This window comes from Phodopus roborovskii, unplaced genomic scaffold (genome assembly GCF_943737965.1).
Source record: "Phodopus roborovskii unplaced genomic scaffold, PHOROB, whole genome shotgun sequence".
Taxonomy (NCBI): Eukaryota; Metazoa; Chordata; class Mammalia; order Rodentia; family Cricetidae; genus Phodopus; species Phodopus roborovskii.
In genome coordinates this window covers 13,665,958-13,688,372 of record NW_026126470.1, presented here as the reverse complement: position 1 = coordinate 13,688,372, position 22,415 = coordinate 13,665,958, and the positions used below count along the sequence as shown (strand labels likewise).

The 22,415-nt window shown below is 39.0% G+C and overlaps 1 protein-coding gene across 1 annotated transcript in view; it reads right to left on the bottom strand.

Moving 5' to 3' along the window:
• Positions 1–18,039: 18,039 nt before the first annotated feature.
• The window catches only part of Robo1 (roundabout guidance receptor 1), a 373,695-nt gene continuing 369,319 nt past the window's right edge, over positions 18,040–22,415 (bottom strand). The window contains exons 28-29 of the mRNA XM_051191745.1: positions 21,089–21,285; positions 18,040–19,711 (exon numbers count right to left, since the gene is read on the bottom strand). Of these exons, the coding sequence (XP_051047702.1) occupies positions 19,697–19,711; positions 21,089–21,285 (212 nt within the window). The 3' untranslated portion in view covers positions 18,040–19,696. The remainder of the gene's footprint in view (positions 19,712–21,088; positions 21,286–22,415) is intronic.

The window sequence follows — 22,415 nt, the reverse complement described above, 5'->3', positions numbered from 1 at the left end:
AAGAGATGTCACCAGATTCTGAGGTATAGAGTTCACCCTCTTTCTGTGTCCCTTTCATTTCCCCTGATTGTTATTCTGCTTCATACGCACTACTTCCAGATAGTCCTGAGTCATTTGAGCCTCTCAGGTCCTGGAGAAACTTTCATTTGTCTTTCCTAAAACCATAAAACCATTTGTTGATTTTTGGAAAGATAATTGCTTGTATACTTCTCCCTTATCACTTGAATTCTGAACTTCTGTGTCACATCAGGTGTCTTCTACTCTCTCCTTTGTCCTTACAGTCTCCTCATTTTCCAGGGCCACAGCAGCGGGGAAGATAAGCAAGAAAAGGCCCCTGCCTGTAAAACAGGGGCAGGGATGTCAGGTGTAGTGGCTCACATCTGTAATTTCAGCTATTGGTGCTCAGGAGGCTGATGGTGGAGAACTGCAGAGTTCAGGGCTACTCTGAGTTGCATAGTTAGTTCTAGAAAAATCGGAGCCATACAGTAAGACCCTGTCTTAAAACAAAACAAAGGCTCTGAAAATGAAAAGATCAGGGATACAAAGATAATCTTTCTCTGTGCCTGTCTCTTGTTCCCTCTCTCCCTCCCTCCCTCCCTCCCTCCCTCCCTCCCTCCCTCCCTCTCTCTCTCTCTCTCTCTCTCTATATATATATATATATATGTGTGTGTGTGTGTGTGTGTGTGTGTGTGTGTGTGTGTGTATCCCTCTATAGCTATCTGTCTATCTGTATATTTATACATACATACATGCATACATACACACATACATATATTTATCTCTGGCCTTCTTTTTCCCTCTCCAAGTTAAGGCTCACAGTTTTCATAAAACAAGGGGTATAAATGACCATGATTTTGGTTTCAAACTATTTCTAACTATGCTAAATTCTCAGTAAAAATCTTAATTAAAGGCAGAAAAGGTATATAAAATACAATGTGTAGCATTCCCTGCAGCATAAAAAAGTAGCAAATTCCCCAAGAAAAGTGAAAGGCAGATCTTTCCAATATAGAACATTCATCTTTGATTACCTGCTCAAATAAAAGTTACCTCTATCAAACTGACCTGGCAGGAATAGTTTTTGAAATTTTTCTTTTAAAATGGTCAATCATTGGTTTACTAGAAAAGAGAAATTTTTGGCTGGTTTTTATCTTCTACTATATATTTCAATATGAAGACAAACAAAACCAGAGGCGATGGTTTAGACATGTTCAGACATATGACCAAGATAAACTTCCTTAGCCTTAACAGTTAAAAACAAAAAACAAAAAAAAAAAAAACAAACAAAAAAAAAACAAAAACAAACTTCAACTATAATTCTAAGAAGTTTGTGAGTTAATATCAATAATCTCATGGATTTTGAGCATATTTCATGCCACATGCATTCAACATTTCAACAGAGAATTTACCACATCCTGAAGAAGGGCTAGCCTTCTAAAGTCTAGCCCAAAAGGTCTGGAAGGAGGGAAAACAGAAAAGCAAAGATGAATGAAATAGAACATACATGCATCAAATCTCCAGATTATGACACAGCACCATGTACATTAATTTATTTCAAGTTGAATAATTCAATTTGAATTCAGTAGCATGCAAATATATATATATATATATATATATATATATATATATATATATATATTTTCTTTTTCATTTAGGTGTCTGGAGATGAGCCTAATTGCCACTGTATCCCACAGAGTCATGTAGACCGAAGCAAACAGAGTTTCTAAAAAAAAAAAAAAAAAAAATGTTGATGTTGGCAAGGTACAGAGCCACCCACTGGGCTGGGAGTTCTATAACATTTGGCTTCTGGATCTTTCCTTTACTGCAGGGACTCTGTGGCCTTTGATCATCTTTCTATTTTACCCTTGCTCTTTAGTTCCACAAATTATTCACACTTGCTACTTCTTCCTTTCATCTTTCTTGCCCATTGTCCCTCCTGTCCACTAGCTAATGTTTACTGAATTATTCATTCATGGGGGAGACTCCCAAAGGTGTAGTGCTACCCCAATCCTATTTTTCTTAACTGAAAGCCATGAAGATAGCACAAAAAAAAAAAAAAAATTGCCACAGAACACCTGGTCTTGTGTTGTTTTGAGATCTATGGTGTTCCACACTTAATATTAAAACTTTGAGGAATTCATTATGACTCTGTGAAGTGTTTCTAGGTTTACAAAAATTTATTTAAAAATTGTTATAAAGATACTGAGTATCCCAGTCAGTGGTGGTCATAAAGCAAATAGCTAAAACATTTGGAATACTGATATGTTGCTGAATGGAGGCAGTGTTATCTCCACAAAGTTAATTCTAGGAAGAGACTAAAAACTTGTATCATAGGCCCAGATGGACCATGACTTTCCCAAAAGGGCATATTGTATATTTAAAGCATGGAACAATAGACTAAACACCTTGCTAGATGTTTTTGCTATTACATCATTGCTTTCCTACAACTGTTTATAGTAGATGCTACTCATGGTGAATGTAATTGGTCTCCATAATATCACAGGGAGTGTCACTATTAGGAGGTATCGCCTTGTTGAAGTAGGTGTGGCTTATTGGAGGAAGTGAATCACTGTAGGGCTGGGCTATGAGGCCTCTTATGATTAAGATACTGGCCAGTGTCACAGTCTACTTCCTGTTGCTGCATAGTAACATATAGCAGCTCCTTCTCCAGCAACATGTCTGCATGCCTGCTACGATGGACTAAACCTCTGAAATTGTAAGCTGCCACCTCAGCGAAATGTTTTCCTTTATAAGTGTTGCTGTGGTCATAGTGTCTCTTTACAGCAATAGAAACTCTAAGACACCATTCCTACATTTTACAACAGGAAACTGAAAATCAGAGAAGTCTGATAACAAACCCAAATGGCAGTTAGGGAGGCATAGGCAGGCATGAAAGATTATACAAGCCTTACATGTCCATCACATCATATTGCCTCATTTAGATATAACTACAGCCATATTAATTATTTAATTTTCCCCTCTAAAATTATTGTAATAATTGAGTATTGGCGATGCATGTGATATCAACTCTCTGGAGACAGAGGCACAAAGACTGTTACATAGTAAGTTCTACACAGGCTATATCTGATACCTTGTCTAAAAAGAAAGAAAGAAAAAGAGCTGAATACAATATTACTATTTATGCTATAATACATCCCCCCCTAGTATTTTCTTAATCAAGCTAACCTAAAAAACTAAAAACAAAGAAAGAAAAAGAACAGAATACAATATTACTATTTATGCTATATTACACCCCCCCCAGTCTTTTCTTAATCAAGCCAACCTACACACCATGGTCTAATCCTGTGTAGTGGAGACGGTTCCCTCTATGATGCTTGCTCTTCATTGTCAATTTGCCTGAATAAAAAAGCTGAGCACTTGCACTCATCTAGCCCTGTGACCAGGACCATGATGTGACAGTCACTCATTGTTCCCACCACCATTCCTAGCACACCACTTTCCTTTAAACTGTCAGTCATAGGCAATACTTCCTGGAGCTGCTTTTGCCAGGTATTTCTTCCGCAGCAATGAGAAACACTGCCAGCTAACATCTGAGGTTCATCGCTAGGTTCTCTCTGAGAAAAGTCAGAGCAAGATCAAAAGGAAAGCAAATAAAAATTTTCCATGATGCAGTGAGAGCCATAAGTGTCTTAGTTAACACTACAATCGCTGTGATGAAACACCATGACCAAAAATAACCTGGGGGGAGGAAAGGGTTTCTTTTACTCACAGTTCATCATTAAAAGCAATGAGGGCAGGAACTCAAAGGGGGCAGGAGGCAGGAGATGATGCCTAAGCCATGAACGGGTGCTGCTTATGGGCACCACCCCCAAAGCATTGGGCCCAGCCCCATCAAATGCTAATTAAGAAAATGACTTACAGCTGTATTTTATGGGGGGGGGGCATTGTCTTAACTGAGGTTTCCTCCTTTCCTCCTCACAGATAGGTTGTGTCAAATTGAAGTAAAAGTAGCCAGAGCTGCTGTTGGTGGTGCACAGCTTTAATCCCAGCACTCTGGAGGCAGAGGTAGGCAGATCTCTGTGAGTTTGAAGCCAGCCAGGTCCTCAGAGCAAGCAGAGAAAGTTCCAGGACATACAGAGAACCCTATCTCGAGAAACCAAAAAAAAAAAAAAAAAAAAAAAAAAAAAAAGACAGTAGTCAGCTCAACAAGGAAAAAAATGTGGCTCTGTATAGGAGCAGAGAGGAAGAATGGATAGTAACAGACAGACTTGATAGGACCAAAGAGTATGATGTAGTGAGTTAAAAAAAAAAAAAAAATTGAGGAAAACTTTGAAAGAGCTCACACAATGGAGGGTCACACTCACATGAGGGTCTTATGACTCACTTTGATGACAGCAAGAAAGAAGATGGGGGCGGGGCAAACGAGAACTACCTTCATCAACACAGCACAGTGCTGTGCTTTGTGGTAGCAGCTCCTGAAAGCCATCCCGACAGTGACCTTGCTCAGTCCTCCCCACCCAAGTCTCAGGTTACTGAACGGTTCCTGCATTTATCTCCTTTTTAGTTTAATATGGTTTGGACCCTCCAAAGCATAGGTAACTATTTCCCATCATGAAGAATTTAGTCACTCTCCAGACATACTGTCTGGTTAAATGATTCTTACAAGACATGCATGGGACTCAAGGAAGAGAGGATGGCTTGGGTCAAAGGTTCTCTGCACTATGGCTGTGGTGTTTGAAGATTAATATCTGTGTGATTTAAGTTTAGTCTTCCTGGATTAATGGGATTTTAGTAAGCAAATAATTGATTTCCTCATGGTAGAAGTCTTTAGTTAGATAGACAAACTTCATAGACAAACTAAAGAGGGAGAACGAGGAAAAACAGATAAAGGGCATTAGAGGGAAGATCCAAAAACAGCGAGGCTGTGTATCTAGTCCATCCTGTCAAAACAACATACTGTCAAGTATCACGGGCATCAGAGTATTAGCATTAAAAAGACAAATAACAAATTCTGTGTGTGTGTGTGTGTGTGTGTGTGTGTGTGTGTGTGCAGGTGCTCATGGCATCAGAACCTTCAACAATGAAAGACCTGAAGAAAGGCATCGATTTTTCACGAATGAGTTCAATGAAACATGGGCAGCCACATAGAGAATTGATAGGGGGAAGTGACACCTTTGTGACTTCTCCCACCACAATAACTAAATAGCTGACAAGAGGCAACTGACAACTGGTGGGAGGAGGGATTTCTCTTGCCTCACAGTTGAGGAGATAGTTGATGGAGATGTGGGGGATGTGAAGGCAGACATGGCCCACACTGTGGCAGCAGATGCACAGGTGGCCGATTACCCAATGACATTAGACACTCATAGGTGGGCAGAAAAACTCAGAACTGCTGCCGGGCTCTAAAACACAAAGCCTGCCTCCAGCGACCTCAGTCTGGCGGAACTCGACCATTTTCTGCACTTGGCCGGAGGGCGGAAGCCCCAGCACTCTTAAATTTCCAACACTGTTCAAAACATTTCTCAGAGTCAGGGGAAACTCTTAGTAATGAAGCACACTTCCAATATGCAGTGGTGCAGAAATCCATTTTCAAATGCAGGAATAGGAAGGTAGCAAGAAAAGGAAGACCAACAGAAAAGCAAAGCTTCTTGAGGAACCTGTAACCCCGATGCTCCATGTTTGGTGTCGGAGTCTCAGAGAGGAGTAATCTGGGCTCAGGATTTGCTGAGTGCCTGTCTAGCTGAACTGGGGGAAAGGAGTTACTCAAGGGGTCCTATTGCACCAAGGTTCCCTGGTTTCTTATCTTTTTTTAGGTATGCTAACTTGAAATGAAATTCCTTTGAATTCATTTGCATGTCTACCCCTTCCATGACTGGGACTTGTCCTCAAGGCATCATTCACATTGTCTCTATTTCAGACTAATTCCCTTTAATTAGCTGATCTCTACCAATTCAGCTTTCTCTGGAGTAGAGGTCTGGTCTGTCTGCATCTGCTTTGTCCACAACTTTAAATTCATTCCTGTTATTGTTTTCACCAGGGTGCACAGTACTCTAGCATTTTGCTCCATTGTCTGTTCAGAATTCTTACTATAGACCTGAGAGAAGTATTAAGATGTGTGTTCTCTGAGTTGGTGAGGCAGTAAACCCAAGCAAGAAAACTTAGATTTCATCAAGGCATCAAAACTTCATTTTATATGTAAAACATGAACATAAGAATATTATACTATAAATAAATAAAAGGGAGAACTTAACATGAAGCACTTTGCTGTCATGTCTGGAACCAGGAACATATCCGTGCTTGAGTCTAGCCTAGCTGTATGGACTAATTCAGACACAGCTACTCTCTGAATTTCTTTACCCTAAAATTATTATAAGAAAAGTATGGTGAAGGTTATATTTTAAAAGATCTCCCAAAATACAGTATAAACTGCTAAACTCCATGTATATTGTGAAAAAAAGATGAATATGCTATTTTTTTTTTTGTTAAAAGGAGTTCTTAATTGGTCTAAATAATAAAAACCAGGATATAGAAGAAAATGTTGAGAGATCAGAGAGAAAAAGGAGCAAGCCAAAGCCACCAATACCTCCTTAGTGTCTCAGTGGACAAGAAAATCACTTCCTGTTCCTTCCACTTATATCCTCTCTCTGCCCAGCCATCTTACTTCCTGTCTGTAAAGACATCCAGATCTCTATGGTCAGGTAATGGCTAGCTCCATCCTCTGATCTTCAGATGGGTTTTATTTGTACAAGCAAGGTATCGCCATAGTTTTTAATTTTATATTTCCTCTCTTAAGTCTTTTCCTTAAAAATAGAATTAAGGACTCATATACATTTTATTCCCATTTCTTGTAATTTTTCTTGCCTCGATGAAATTATAAGGTAGGGACACACAGAAGGAATGAAGTCAGGAAGAGCACTCAAGAGTAACTGTTTGGAATTATCAGAGCTGATTGCAGACGTTGCTACTGAACTCGTGAATTTCCTTCCACACCCCATCCCCAGCACGATACAGTCAAGGAGAAGGAATATCACATTTCTGGCTTACAATATAAAACCTGACGATCAGTGATGTGGTGTGCAGACTCATCACGGCTGGAGAATGTACTACTTTGTTCTTTTAAGTATGTTACTAAACATACAGTCCAGGGATTTTGCTTACCATCATCCTGTGTCAAATACACCACAGCACACATACATACACTCTCTTAGATCACATGCTGTTGCTTAAGTCTCCAATCCCATTTCTTTTCTATTATTTTTTTTTTCACCTTGTTTTCATGGTTACAGGTTTTCCTGTTCACTAGAAGCATTCAAGCAATTCTGGTTCTTGCTATGTAACAAACTGTCCCAAAGTTGATGACCTAAAGCATTCTTAGTTTTTATTTTACAGGCTTGTGGATTCTGTTGGTTACAAAGGAGCAGCTGGGATGGCTTCTCCTGTGATATCTTAATGGCTTCTTTGCTAAGATCAAGCCCTTTCAGAAAGTTGTAAATGACTGGAGTGCCTCAGATAGCTGAGGCTTGGACTCGCTGGATTCCTGTAACAAGCATAAAGCTGTGCTGTGCCGGACAGACCTGTACCAGATGTTTTTTAGAAAGTTTGGCTTTTTACAGTACAGCAACTGCATTCGAATGGCAAGCTTTTGCAAAGTGAACATCTAAAGAAATAGGAGGAAATTGCATTGATTTTAATGACCAGACTCCCAAATTAATAGCAATTCTCTATTAGCTTAGCAGTCATAACTTTGTCATGAAACAAAGGAATGGGTCACTGATCTTGCTTCTGGTGGAGAAAATGCTAAAATCTTTATAGTTATTACAAAATCACTATATAAAGTATATTCTGAAGTAAATGTAGTATGCCAACTAATACTAAAAGTGTGTATAAGAATTTGTGTGTGTTTTATTGTTTGTTTGTTACTCTCTCTTCATCCACTCTCTACAGTGAATAGTACATATACTTCAGGACTTACAGGCCAGTGCTTTGGTAGACTGCATCTGTCTGGCATTGGAAGGCTAAGTCAAGAGTGTGTTACATTTCTTTGGACAGAATGATAGCCCCTTCTACACACTCATTCATTGCTGAGGATACAGCTGTGTGCTTTGTGCCCATAACTCGTCCTTGGGAGGATCACTATGGGGCTTGTTCTTGGCTGTCAACTTGATTACACCTGTAGCTAAGTGCACACACCTGAGAAAGGCTTTTTTTAAAAGGCTTTTCTTGAAATCATCTGAAGTGAGAAGACCCACCCTTAATACAGATCTTTCTGAGGCGGGAAGATTCACCTTAAGCATGGCTCACAGTTTCTGGTGGCAGCCAAGGCACTAGATAAGGAGTGTGGGAGATGGAAGCTCATTGCCTGTTTGCCGTCACTCTCACAGAAAGACATTCCTTCGCTGGTATTGGTGTCTACTTCTTTGGGATTCTGATACATACTGAAAACAAGCTGAGACATCCACACTGTGGACTAAACAACTACAGAATTCTTAGACTTTCCACTGGTAGACGGTCATTGCTGCACTAGATGGACCACAGCCTGTAAGCCAGCCTACTAAAATCCCATATGACTGATATAATGAATACATTATGTGTATTCATCCTAGCAGTTCTCTTCCTCCAGAACACTCTAATACATTAACTGACACTGTCTAAATAAAAGAATAAAATATAACGGAAAATACTTTAATTCAGAATCAACTTAATATAACTCAATGTTTCTTAGTTTAAGGATGATAGAATCTGATTAATCAGGGCAATGACTATCCCAAGTCACATTCCTCAAATGTACTTAATAAATCTTATCTTGGTTCATTTACATGTATTTTAATTTATAAGTGTATCATAGAATTATTTTAAGTAAAAGAGAACAAATTTATAAGATTCTCGGGCTTTCTATGTTATAAATGAATTGATGACTTCCTTTTCTGTCTTCATGATTCGGGTCAAACAAAGCCTAGGTTGCAAGCATCCCCACTGAGCGAGTCCCTCTACCCCACTGTTGAGCCTGTGCCTGGCACACACTGTGAGCATTTTCTGAGGTGTTCTCCTTCAGTGCACAGAACTCTGCCTAGAGGGCTAAATCACTGAATGGATGCCCAGATGCCAATCAGAGTACAGAGAATGAGCAAAAGTTCAAGAGTAACTCAATCAAGCTTTCTTGATTATGTAGTATTTGTTAGGATGTCCTGGCAAGCATATTTTTGGCATCATACTATATAGAATAAAAATAGTTTATCCAAACTGATTGTTTAATAATGCACAGTTGAGTCATGTCAGGCATAATTAACAGCTGTTAATATTACGTCATCCAGATAAAATACATGACTCTGAATGTGAGCTAATCATATACAGGGGAACATTACTAATCTAAGTGATGGTGTGTGTGTGTCTGTGTGTGTGTGTGTGTTTCTTTCATTCCCCAAAGACTCAAATGGTAAAATACAAGTATACATGACTTACAGTATTTTTTTAAAGACAGGCATTAAAAATGCAAGATGCTCTTTAAATATTTTTCATCCCTATGAAATAGAAACAGCTATCAGCAATAGAATTGCTGGGATAAGAAGGCAATCACTTTGAGGAGCAGTCGTCAAATTCCAGATTATTTAATAACAGGTTCTTGGAGGGTGTGCTGGGACAAACCTTTCATCCCAGTATCCAGAGGCACGGCAATATATTTGAGTTCTAGGCCAACCTGTTCTACATTTGGAGTTTCATAGACAGCCAGCCTCTGTCTCAAACAAATAAATACATGTATATAAACCTAAAAATAAGCAAATAAATAAAATGGATTAAAAACAAAGATTTAATGGAAAGATTAAGTTAGTTTTAGCTCAACATTATGCATGCTCCTCGTGGATAAATGCACAGGAATGATATTTAGGAATTGGCAATTTTAATTTCTTATTTGGGAAAGTGGTCTTTTGATGTTTTAATAGCATTTTAAAGTTTATGTATAATTGAAAGATGAAACACTTTAAAATGGTTGCCAACAGCACCTTTAGAATTGTCTTTTCTCACACTCCTAAAATAGCCTCTTTTTCAAAATTCAATTTCAGCTAATTGAAGAATGGAACTTGGGCATTGTTTTAATGTTTATTAACTTGCTTCTGATCCCCAAGGGGTAGCGTTCATTTCTATAAAGAGCACTACATTTGAATTAGGGTTCACATTTGTACTCCGTTTATGTCTCTCCATTGTTAATTTCAGCAAATTTCAAATATTGGTTCCCTTATTTGTCAAGAGTGATTGAGGCTATATATTCCATTCCAATTTTGGCCCAAATTCAATATGATTATATATGTGAGCACATCCAGGCATGTAACAAATGACTTATCTGTAATTTATTTATTCACAATTCAATTCTTGTGGTATTCCCCTAAGGAAGCTATTCCAAAACAGCCTTTATTCTCTTTGTATTTCTGAACTGTTACACCATTTTGTATTATTAGTTTGAAAACAATACACAAAAAATTCATTAACTTTATTAATTCTTTTATTGCCTTCCTACCACACAAACACACACACACATAGACACACACACACACACACACACGCAAACAAACTCATGTGTGCATACTTTCTTACAAAGGGTCATTTTGAGAGACTTTAAAGATGATTTATGAATAATTGCCATGCTGTGATGAACAAGCCCAAGACATGAGGACAAAAGTACTTATCAGACTAAAATTTATATAGAAGTCTTAATAAAGAATACACATAGGGCTGGAGAGACATCTCAGTAGTTAAGAGCACTGGCTGCACATCCAAGGATCTTGGTTCAATTCCCAGCACCCGCATGTCTGTAACTCTATCTAGTTCCAGGAGATTTGATACCCTCATACAGACAGACATGCAGGCAAAACCTCAATGTGTATTAACAAACAAACAAATACATCTTTAAAAAAATAAAGAATACACACTATCAAGAGAAATATAATGGGTGAGTTTTCAGAGAGAGAGAATATTATATGAATTGAATATGAAGTAATATATTCCTAAATATGCAATATATACATATATATATTCTATACATACATGTATGCAATGGTTAGTTTTTTAAAAAAGGCCATGAATTTAAAGGAGAGTGGGTAGGACTATAGAAGGGTCTCAAAAATCAAAAAAAATTTCAAAAAAAAGTAACTAGTTAGTTGCACTGTCTCCAGGGACATTGTGGGAGGGTCCCATTAAAGTAGATAAGATATGAGCAAAACATTTCTAAGATCATTTGCCCTGTTGGATACTGGCCATTTGGTGTAACACATTAGGAAAATAGGCTTCATGTTTCACTAAAGGTGTTGCAAGCCTTTGGGCTATGTTCTAAACAGTCAGGGGCCCACTGTTAGAAAATGTTGGGGGAGGGTCATTTTTCTTCCTGGCCTCTAACTTTTGACCTTTCTGTCTTTCCCATAACCTCTATAGAGAAGAGGTAGATAATCTGAATTACTGATTGGTGGAAGTGTTAGGAATAATAGTTAAGTCCCGTCCCATTTACAACTCAGATTTTATTAGGCTGACCTAAAACTATGATTCTCCTCTTTGGTTGTTAGAGCTTGGCAGTCAGGACAAGTATTTCTGGAGTCCCATTCACATTAACAATCTAATCTCTCCAAAATTAGGACTGTCAGTACCATTCTGGAAGTACAACCCTGTTCTTTGGTGTGAAGTGTCAGTCAGTATGATCCCCTAGCAAAGCCACATGGAAACGGGGGCCAATTACAGAGCTTCATCAGGGTTCCTAAGGCCCGCATCCATCCATCCATCCATCCATCCATCCCTGCTTTCTCTTTCTCTTCCAAGGCTGAAGACAGAAACCAGAGCCTTATGCACACTAGGCATTTGTTGTACCCTTGAGGTACATCCCATTTCAGCTTTTGAGATCATCATTCCTTATAGCTCAGAATGGCCTTATTTATGTGATCCATGCTGGCTTCAAACTGTCTTTCAGCCTGTGTCTCTCAGATCCTGGGGTTATAGTGTGAACCACCATACCAGACCTCAAGGAGGCCTTTGTAGAAGCTGCAGCCAACCTACCCAAGCCACAGTCACCTGCCCAAAACCCCTGGTGCCCAGGCCAGCCCACATAAGCATGCTTGTCAGGTACTTCCTCCCTGAGCCAAGCTGCCAACCCTGCCTCAACGCCCAGAGACGCTGACCGACCACCAAGGAGGATAGGACAGCGGCAGAGTCAGTGCATGAGCCAACGGGACCTTGGGAGGAGGTATAGAGGCAGGTCTAACTTCCTTAATAAACGGGTCTGCAGCACGCCTGCCACTGCCTGAGCCATGGTGTTAATGCTTCTCACCCCCTCCCACAAGGGGTGTCCGCGCAGGGTCACCCGCAACAGGCCTTAGTTATGAATTCTGAAATTCCCAGACATTAGCCTCAGGTATACGGGCTGATATTGTTCTCTAAATAGGCTCGAGAACATCAGGACAGAGGGAAGTTTTGTTTTGTTTTCTTTTTTTAATTTGAAACATGTCAATTCGAGAACCCTCTCTCTCCCCCCCCTCCTTCCCTGTCCCCCCTCAACCCCCATCCCATCACCTCTCATCTGGCCAGGCAGGGCAAGGCCCTCCATAGGGGATCCTCATAATCCTTCCCGTTATCTGAAGCAGGGCCCAGCCCCTCTTCCCCCAATACATCCAGGCTGAGAGAGCATCCCTTTATGTGGAACAGGCACCCAAAGTCCATTCGTATACCAGAGGGAAGTTTTAAGCAAGGTGCTGTAAGTGTTGGAAGCCCTGGAGTAACAAGTAGAAATTTCTGTTCCACCCTGACCGTCTTGCAGCCTTTCCGTCCCAAATAAAGGCACACAGGCTCGTATTAATTATAAACCGTTTGGCCTATTGCTCAGGCTTATTATTAACAAGCTCTTACCACGTAAATTAACCCGTAATTCTTATCTATGTTTAGCCACCTGGCTTGGTACCTTTTCTCAGTAAGGCGTTCTCATCTTGCTTCCTCTGCGTCTGGCGTCTCCGTTTCCTCTTCCCAGAAATCTCCTAGTCTGGTAGCCCCGCCTATACTTCCTGCCTGGCTACTGGCCAAGCAGTGTTTCATTAAACCAATGCAAGTGCCAAATCTTTACAGGGAACAATAGCATTATCCCACATCAGTGATGGACAGAGGAACAGTTACGGACGTCAAGCTGGATATAGACATCGTCCCTTAAGTTGACATTTCACAATGAAAATTATTTCAAGGTGCAGCTCAGAGCTTTACTCAATGAGGAATTTTTGAATGTTCAAAGGTTACCTATTTGTGGAGCTAGTGAATATGCCGAAGTCCTGGACTCTTAAAAAGTAAACATCTCTTTATTTGCTATAAAAATTTGTCCCAGATGCCGGTAAGACAGTTCAGTGGCTAATAGCTCATTCTGCCATTACAGAAGACCCAGGTTCAGTTCCGAGCACCGGCAATGGGCAGCTCACATCTGCCTGTAACTCCAGTTCCAGGGAATCCGCTGCCCCTTGCTGGGCTCTGCAGCAACTGTTCAAACACACACACACACACACACACACACACACACACACACACACACACACACACACACACACCATTTATCCTTTAAGATGAACCATACATACAGTGGCTCAGTAAACAACAAGGTTGAACTTCTCACGGTTCTAAAGGTAGAGGTTTGAGATTAGACTGCCAGCATAGTTGGGTATTAGTGAAACTCCTTTACTAGCTTGTAAACTATTAACACCTCATTGTATCATGTCAGAAAGGAGGAGAAAGATTTATTTGTTCTTTTGTAACTAAAGCAGCCCCATCCTGAGGGCTCCACATTTGTGACCTACCACTTAAAGGCCCCGTGACATACTACTATCACAGTCTTGTTTAAGATTTCAATGTTAAATTGAAAGGAGAAACTTTCAGTCTACAACAGTAGACAAATAAAATTGTTGGGAGCTCAATAAGGCAATAACTCTGTACAAATATTTCACCAAAGTTAAAGATTTATGTTAGAGCTCTAACATATATGACAATGTGCTAATATAATGCTTCAGAGATAAACTTACATAACCAATTTTTTGTTTATGACAGTCTCAACTTTGTGTGAATTTCATCCTATTCCCAGGAATTCTGTAATTTGGAAAGCCTAAGTGTGCGCACACACACAAGAGAGAAAGAGAGAGACTATTTTAGAAAGAACTTTACTGGAGATATTCTACTTTAAGTATACATATCTTAGATTTATTATAAAGTGCACAATTCTAAGTATCTTCGTGCTTCCCTGATGTTCCTATACCTTTCTGGTTTATTTCAATGAAGATACTCTAAAACTACTCATAATGCTAAGATATTAAGACTCAAGACATATACTGCTGAAAATAACTTGTAAGAACTATCTCAGTGTGAAAATAAATTGATTATGTGTGTTCAATTTTAGTTGTGGGCATTCCTAAGTTTTATTTTAAAAAGAAAAGAGTAAACTGATAATTGCTTGATTTTTTTTTTTTTTTTAAATACCATGCTCAAACACTGATAGCCCTGCTCACAGTCAGTAGGTGCCACTAGGAGCTCACTGTGAAAGTCGAGTCTCCTTTTGGCACCTTCCCATTTCAAACCCATGTCACACATGGGTGATCTTTCTTCTCTTCCATGTGCTCTGATTACCAGGGCTCTGTAAATACCTGTCTCTGCCAGGAACCTGCACTAGTGAGGCAGGAGACCAGTGTTCAGACTCGTGTCCTTCAGAAGATTCTTCAGGCTTCATGGAACAGTGAGAGAATCTCCTGACTTAGAGCCTTTAATCACTTCAAAGGCCTTACCTTGACCTTTCTCCTTTTACTCACTTCTCCTTCTCACTCCTATTCTGTGGGATTAAGTCCCAGTTAAACTCCTAGCATCCACATCTTTGACTCAGGCTCTGTGGGGGAGATAGCAACCAGAACAAGCCACCTTTGACCCTTACTTCATTCATTCTCTTGAGTAAGTGTAAACTCTCCAAGTATCTTTTTGTCAACCAACATGCAAATAATGAGGGTATGAGGTTGGTGTACTCTTTAAGTAATCACTGAGTCAAAAGAAAAACACAGGGGTTAGGATTTGTGTTATGAGTACGTTTTCCTGCGGGTCTTGTCCCACAGCCGCACCAGCCCCAAATAACACACAGAGACTCTGTATTAGGTATAAAGCTGTTGGCCAGTTACTAGTTTCTTATGGGCTAGCTCTGTCTTAAATATTAACCCATTTCTATCAACCTAAGTATTCCACGTGGTCTCATCTTACCGGAGAGAGGGGCCGGCATTCTGCTCTATCAAGTCTCTACATGCTGACTCCTCCTTACTACTTCCTCTCTCCTCCTAGTCTCCTAGTCCTGCCTATCTTGCTTTCCTATTGGCCAAAAGTGCTTTATTCATTAACCAATACGAGAAACATATTTACAGAATGACATCTCCCAACAGATTTGCCCACTCAGTACAGGTATGTGATGCTTGCCCTATTTCCTAGAAAGGTAACTAACTTATTTAGCAATCGTATTTAATTTCCTTATGCAGATGCTCTGTAACTGCTCCATCTTGCTAATGCTTCTTTTATTAATGAGGCAAATAAGTTTGACACATGCTTGCTATCTTGTGCGTGCTTTTAACAGTAAGCAGGGAAACTGCCTCATGATGGTTACTTAGCTGGAAGTGACTGCTATACAGTGGGGTTTGCAAGATCCATTTGAGGCTCAGAAATACGATAATGAAACTTATACGTATTTTGTGGATTAGTTATTCTCAAACTTTTTTTTTTTTAGATGATTAATCTTCCTTTCTCTGAAGTGTAATAGTGCCTTTCATCCACTTCCAACAGCAACTATTTCATATGGGGCAACTAGGTCAGGAGATGTTGGTATAATGTGAGGTTCTGAAGAATCCTCAAGTCTTTGAGGCCACAGACAAACCATTTCTCCAGCTCTCAAACATGGCAGGAAGGAGCAAAGAACTCCTACCTTTGGCTCCTCATTCTCACTCCTCTTCAACATAATCAAATGCATCAAGGAGGTCCAATGGGTATGAGGCATGGAGGACATAGATTGACTTGACAAAAACACCAGTCATGTTCAAGACTCCTGAATCCTAAAACCCCAAGCTTTCTTCACATGGCCCTAGCCTCTGGAATTTACATGCTACCCTGTGGAGAAGGGAAGAGAAAAAAAAATCAGACCACATCTGAAATGATCAAGAAAACCAGAGATGGCCCAACTCATCTGGGACTATGTTCATTGCGATTGAATCATCATGGGGGGGGGGGGAAGAGGCTCACAATTAAGCTTATGGCAATTACAAGATTCACAAGGTCCTTCTCCAAGCATGTATACACAGGAAAAAAAATTCTGGGGCTAAAACCATGCTGCTAGTAAGATGTAGGCCTCAAAGAATGAAGGTTTTTTTTTTTTTTTTTTTTTTTTTGAGTCATTGCCTGTGGTGGGGTGGATATTTTGGTGATATAGCTGGCTCTGAGTCACTCATATTTCTGTAAGTAACCCCCACCCCCATTCAATGATCACTCAGTTTGGCATGTATAGTATCACTTCATTGATCTGTTGTGGTGCTGTCTGTGATAGATGGATAAACAGATTTCACTCATATCTGCCCAGGAAAAGTCACACATAGACCAAGATTGTATTTTTTGTTACAATGCACAACAGCAGCCCCCAAGAGACACTAAATCCATTTATTGAGAACTCAAGTGACATGTCTGTATTACCAACTGTGATAAGAAAGTACCAGAAATACAATTTCACCAACTCATTACTGCCTTTGCATCCAAAAACAAAGGCACAAGGAACAACATCAGGCATTTACTCCACAATGGGGTATTTCACAGTGAATTTTACTTACCAGAAATAGAAGCACACTCTTCCTTATATCACACTTATTCTTTTACTTTCATGCAAATTTCTAGGAACAAATCAGGTATGAAAAATGGAAGTTGCTTGTGTAGTGAATTCCAGTCCATAAATATAACAATATCTTATACTGTTTGTGGAGTATACAGAGTCCATGGCAGATACATTAACTCACTAAATCATGACAATAGCTCCATGAGGTAGGTATTATTGAATTTACAGGTGAAGTACCTGAGACTTTGAGGGTAAGTAACATGTCCAAGGAAACACAGTCATGACAAAACAATGATTTAAATTCAGGCCCTCGGATATACAGATTTTGTATGTGAATTACAGCGTGTAATATATAAAAGAAAAACAGTGGTTTATTTGTAGTTTAGCCACCTAGAAAAAGAAAAAAATAAGTTCATTGTGTATGTCTCTTCAGTGTTTTGTTTTGTTAAAAAAAAAAAAAATAGCTTGGAAACTTGCTGTTTGTCCTGTGGGTCTGTTCATATATTAAGTAGATGTTGATAATTACTTCATGTAATTTCTGTAAAATCACATTTCAAATCAAATCCCCCCATTATTCCAATTTTTTCAGCTTTTCAAATTTTGGTAAACACAAAAATTTAGATAAAAGAAAAAAATAGGTATGTCATGGGGTATGTGTATGGTGGTGGGTGTCCAAACTACAGTATATTTTATTGACCTTGACATTTCCAAGACATGGTACCCATCTCATCCATCCAAGTGAAATTCTATAATATGGCAATTTAGTTGATCATAATGTGCAACCTTGTATGTAACTGGTGTTCCAAATTTTTAACATGGCTCTAAAACTAGAAAGCAGATATTTGCTGACAATCAATGGGATTTATAAACTTTCTCTTACCGACAGAACATAGGAGGTTCCAACTCTACAAATGAGCTTAACTGTAGTTGAGTTCTGATTATTTTAGAAATAGGCTAACTGAAATTCATACACAGTTATCTAAACAAAAACAGCATACCCTTCAAAGTTAGTCTCTGAGGCACATAGCTAACTTCAACTGAAGATTCATCTTCCATTTATTCCACACAATTGAATTTTTTTGCTTATAAATAGAATCTGAATGCTCATAAATCAAACTGAGAACTTTTATTCTTTTGATAATATAGTGGTGAAATGTTAAGACAAAACGACTTTGTGGTTTAATGGAATAAATCTGATAATCACACAATGGAAAAAAAATCAACACAAGAAAGAATGATGTATTTGAGAACATTTTTAATAAATAATGTGACAAAATTACTTTTCTGATTATTGAATTTTCAGTATGCAAAATTATGGCTAAAAATAAGAGGTTTCTTACATGAACATAATGAAAACATTAATCACATGGATTGTTCCCTTAGTACTGCACACCCTTTATAGGGGACATTTCCAAATCACCTAAATGAACACACTTAGTTTTTGGTGAATACCAGCCTTTGTTTGTGGTTAAGTTTTGTTTGGCTTTGTGGGGTCAGGGCCTGATACCTATGTACGACTAAAGGTTCATTTTGTTTTCTTCAAATAGCACCAATTATAAAGTTAATGAAATTTATATAATGTCAAGAAAAAAAATCATAGAAATCTATAGTCAGAGAGCATCACTTGGCAATTCCAACTATGGATGCCTCTGATGAGCATCTAAGGAAACCTTGTAAGATTCAACATTGGCCACAACAAACTTAACACTTTTTTTGCTTCTTCTTAAAGTCCAGGAAAAATTGGAACAATTTGTTTCACAGCCCACAATAAAGTCTGTACATGACTTCACCAGCTGTCATCATTCAAATATTGCAAATACAAACACAGAGCATTAACAAAACAGGTTAAAAACACTTCTCAACAGTTTCTTCAATAAGACAAAAAAGGTTAATAGTTACAATGGTTTACAAATAAAGTTTAGTGATTGTGCTTTTAAAACCAAAAAAAAAAAAAAAAAAAAGATTAAAAACAGTGCATTACAAAAACAAAAATCAAACAAACTTCCTTAAGTGGCACTTCTGAAAGCTGAACTGACACTACCAGAAGAAATTTAGGCCAGTTAAGATAGGGATGTCCTTACTCAATTGGTCATTAAAAACATCCACTTGCTTGTAATATGCATCTGTAGTTGCTTTTTGATTGAAAAATAGAACAAGATTTTTGCTAGGTTTACTGATGATAATGACTAAATAACCAGAGGTCCAACTGGCTTAGCTCTACTCATCCCAAAGTACTTTTCCAAGAATATATCTCAATGATTGAAATGAAGACAAAATAAAGTACCACCAGAAGTTGCAAAGAGCATATATTTACAATGCTTCTACCCCATTCAAATTATCTGTAGTTCTGTATTTGATGCATTGTTTAGCTTATCCCAGCAAAAGGTGATATGAAAGACTGATTTTAAAATCATGTAAAATGAAGAATGCTTTAATTGGCATTAGCAGTTGGTCATACAACTTTTATATTTTGAGAGCCCTTGGCATGAGGTTGATTGATCTTTGATCAATGTTTTGCTATAAATTAGCTTGATATATAAGCAGTGCAATGCCATATCTCAGGGGCAAAATGCAAAAGAATTGTTCTGTCCTTTCTTGCTGGCTGATGGCTGAAGCAAGCAGTCAAGACACTTCCCTTGCTGGGAAGTCAAGTATAATGGTTACCACAGCGAGGGGGAAGAGGGAGGTTCATCAAGGGTTAGGCAATCAATCAGCAACAATAAAAACCCAAGAAATTAAAAAAAAAAAAAAAACGGTATCCCAATAGGAGGAATAAAAATGACAATTTGTACATTCTGATTGCACTGAACACTTCATCTGGCATTGTGTGTCATCAGGCGAGAGACATCTTGAGTGATGATTTCACATTAAGATCATAAGCCTCTCTGGTTGTCTTCAGCTTTCAGTCTCCTATAAGAGATGAATTTTCGTTCAATTCGAAAACAGATCCAAAGATAATTGTGTTACATTTGTTAATATTCATCGACTGTGTTTTCTCCATTCATTTGTTGGTATGTGTTGCAAAGTGTTCATCACAGCTAGTTCATTTCTCAACTTTAGTTGATTTTTATTGCAAACCCAAGCATCCTCAAACTCGTACCTAATTGTTCCGAACCATCCCTGGAAGTCACAGGTCAGGGCTCTGGTTTCCAAGCAAGGAAAAGTGGTCTACCTTTCCATTCCTCCTCAGTACCATCTCTCCATTTTAACTCTGGGTATCATTTTTAAATACTAGACTTAATGGCAAAGATCTCTCAGCTGCCACTCAAAGATCTTCTATTTAAAAGGCAAAAATAACTGACACGAAAAAACAAGCTTGTTTCAAATTAAAATAAAAAATACTATCATTAAAAAGATGTAGAAAGAGAAAAAAGGCAAAAATAAAAATTACCTTTAAAAACTAATAGTCTGGCAGCATTTGTGGGAGAAGTTCTTCTTATTCCAAACCACAAAATTTCCACAGGAGAAGCACATGGTGGTATTTAATTACACATGATTTCTTAACATTTTCACCTTATGTTTTGAAGTAAGACTCAAACTCATTTAGCATCTACTTGAGAGTAAATGTATTTATAAAGGAACAAATCTGTCTTTGAGTTACTTTTTATTAGTTGAAGAAAACATACTAAATTTTAAAGGGAAGGGAGTTTTGAACATAGTTTCCAACTATATCTTGCATATCACTCCTAGATTACAAAGAAGGGAAGAGGCATTTATTAGTCTTAGACAGAGCTCCTGCTTTGGTTAGGCCCCTTTCCAGAAGAGTGAAGGTGTAAGGAAGCTGGAAGAGTAGTAAAATTAAGCCTGGTGTCAGGCAATAGATGCTAACCAGTCATATCATAATAGCTCTCACCTCACTGAGGTTTCATATAATACCATGAATTATACCAAAGCGGACCAAGGTATTTTCCAACTTTGTATTCTATCATACAAAATTTGTATATGGAAATATGTAAAAAACAAAAAAACAAAACAAAAAAAAAAACCCTATGAATTATACTGTATTGGGTCAAGGTATTTCCCAATTTGCATCCTGTCATACAAAATTTGTATGTGGAAATATGTGAAAGAATATAGATTTTGGTTCTACAAGGACATCACTATTAACAATTAAGATTATGTTCTTCAGTTTGCAGAACTTCAGGTGCCAACCTCACAGGCACGAGGACACAGAAAGTTTGTGATAAAATAGTTACACATCTGGATGCCAACCGATGTTCATAGCTTCAAGAGCTGACATCCCAACCAGAGCCTAACGTTTTAAAACTTGGGGAAAGTTATTCATACCTCCAATTCTTCATTATTATCATCTCCTCTTTCATATCCCCCAAGCACTTGCATTTCGGCCATGTTTCTTCGACCTACATTCGCTTGCTCTCTTTGTCGGCTTCCTGAGCCTCTCGATGACATTGAGCTTGAGGAACTGGGATCTCTGGGGTTGTTTGACGTAGGGAAAGTAGGTCTACAGTACGGTAGAATATCTTCTGTTGAAAGACATAAAAGGAGAGGACGTGAACGAGATGGAAAAATTTCACCTTATAACCTCGCATTCCTGTCTATCTGTAATCCTGGCCAGACAAGCAAGAGTGATTCCGAGAGGCTGGGGAGATGGCTCAGCAGTTAAGAGCACTGGCTGTTCTTCCAGAGGACCCAGGTTCAATCCCTAGCACCCACATGACAGCTCACAATTGTCTGTAACTCCAGTTCCAGGGGGTCCGATACTCTCAAACAGATATACAGGCAGGTAAAACACCCATAAAAATTATTCAAAAGAGTGATTCTGAGGTGGTTTCACCTTATGGCGGTCTCAATGAGGATGGCCCCTACATTATCAAATATTTGAATGCTGGGTCCCTGTTGGTAGAACTGTTTATGAGGATGGATTAGGAGATGTGGCCTTGGTAGAAGACGTCTGACAATGGGGATGGGCGTTGAGGTTTCAAAAGCCCAGCCATTCCTCACTAGCTCTTTTTTTCTTTCTTTTCTTTTTCTTTTTTTCCTTGCATTTATGTATCTAATAAAAGCTCTCAGCTACTGCTCCAGCACTGAGCCTGCCTGCCTGCAGCCATGCTCCTTAGAGTGATGGTCCTGAACTCACCCTCAGAAATGTAAGCCCCCAGGAAACGGCTTCCCGGATCATGGTGTCTTTTCACAGCAATAGAAAAAGAACTAAGGTAGTCAATTATTTTCTGAATTTCTATCTCCTTATAGCTTTATGTCTACTGATGCTGAATGACGTAATTGCTCACTTTTCCTCCACAGCCTGCCTATCCTCTGGCCGTGAATCCATAAAAACAAAAACCAAACAACCCTCCTCCTGTGCTCTCCCCTGCCCTGCCGGCCCCCAGTGCTTCTTTCCTCCCTTCCTATCCACACTGTCTGATTGAAGCTTGGTTCTCCTGGGTCCACTGGTAATCTCTCCAGCAGAAGATAGGGTGAGGATCAGTCTCCTCCTGGATCTGATTGTTCCTCTGTTCTTACGTGAACACAGCCTCTTCCTCTGTGAAATGAGACCGTGTACTCTGGAAGCCGTCACAGTCCTCAACGGCCTCTTGTTCATTCCATCTGTCTCCCCTCACAGTTCTAACTCTTGGGAGTTTTCCCTTCACAAGTA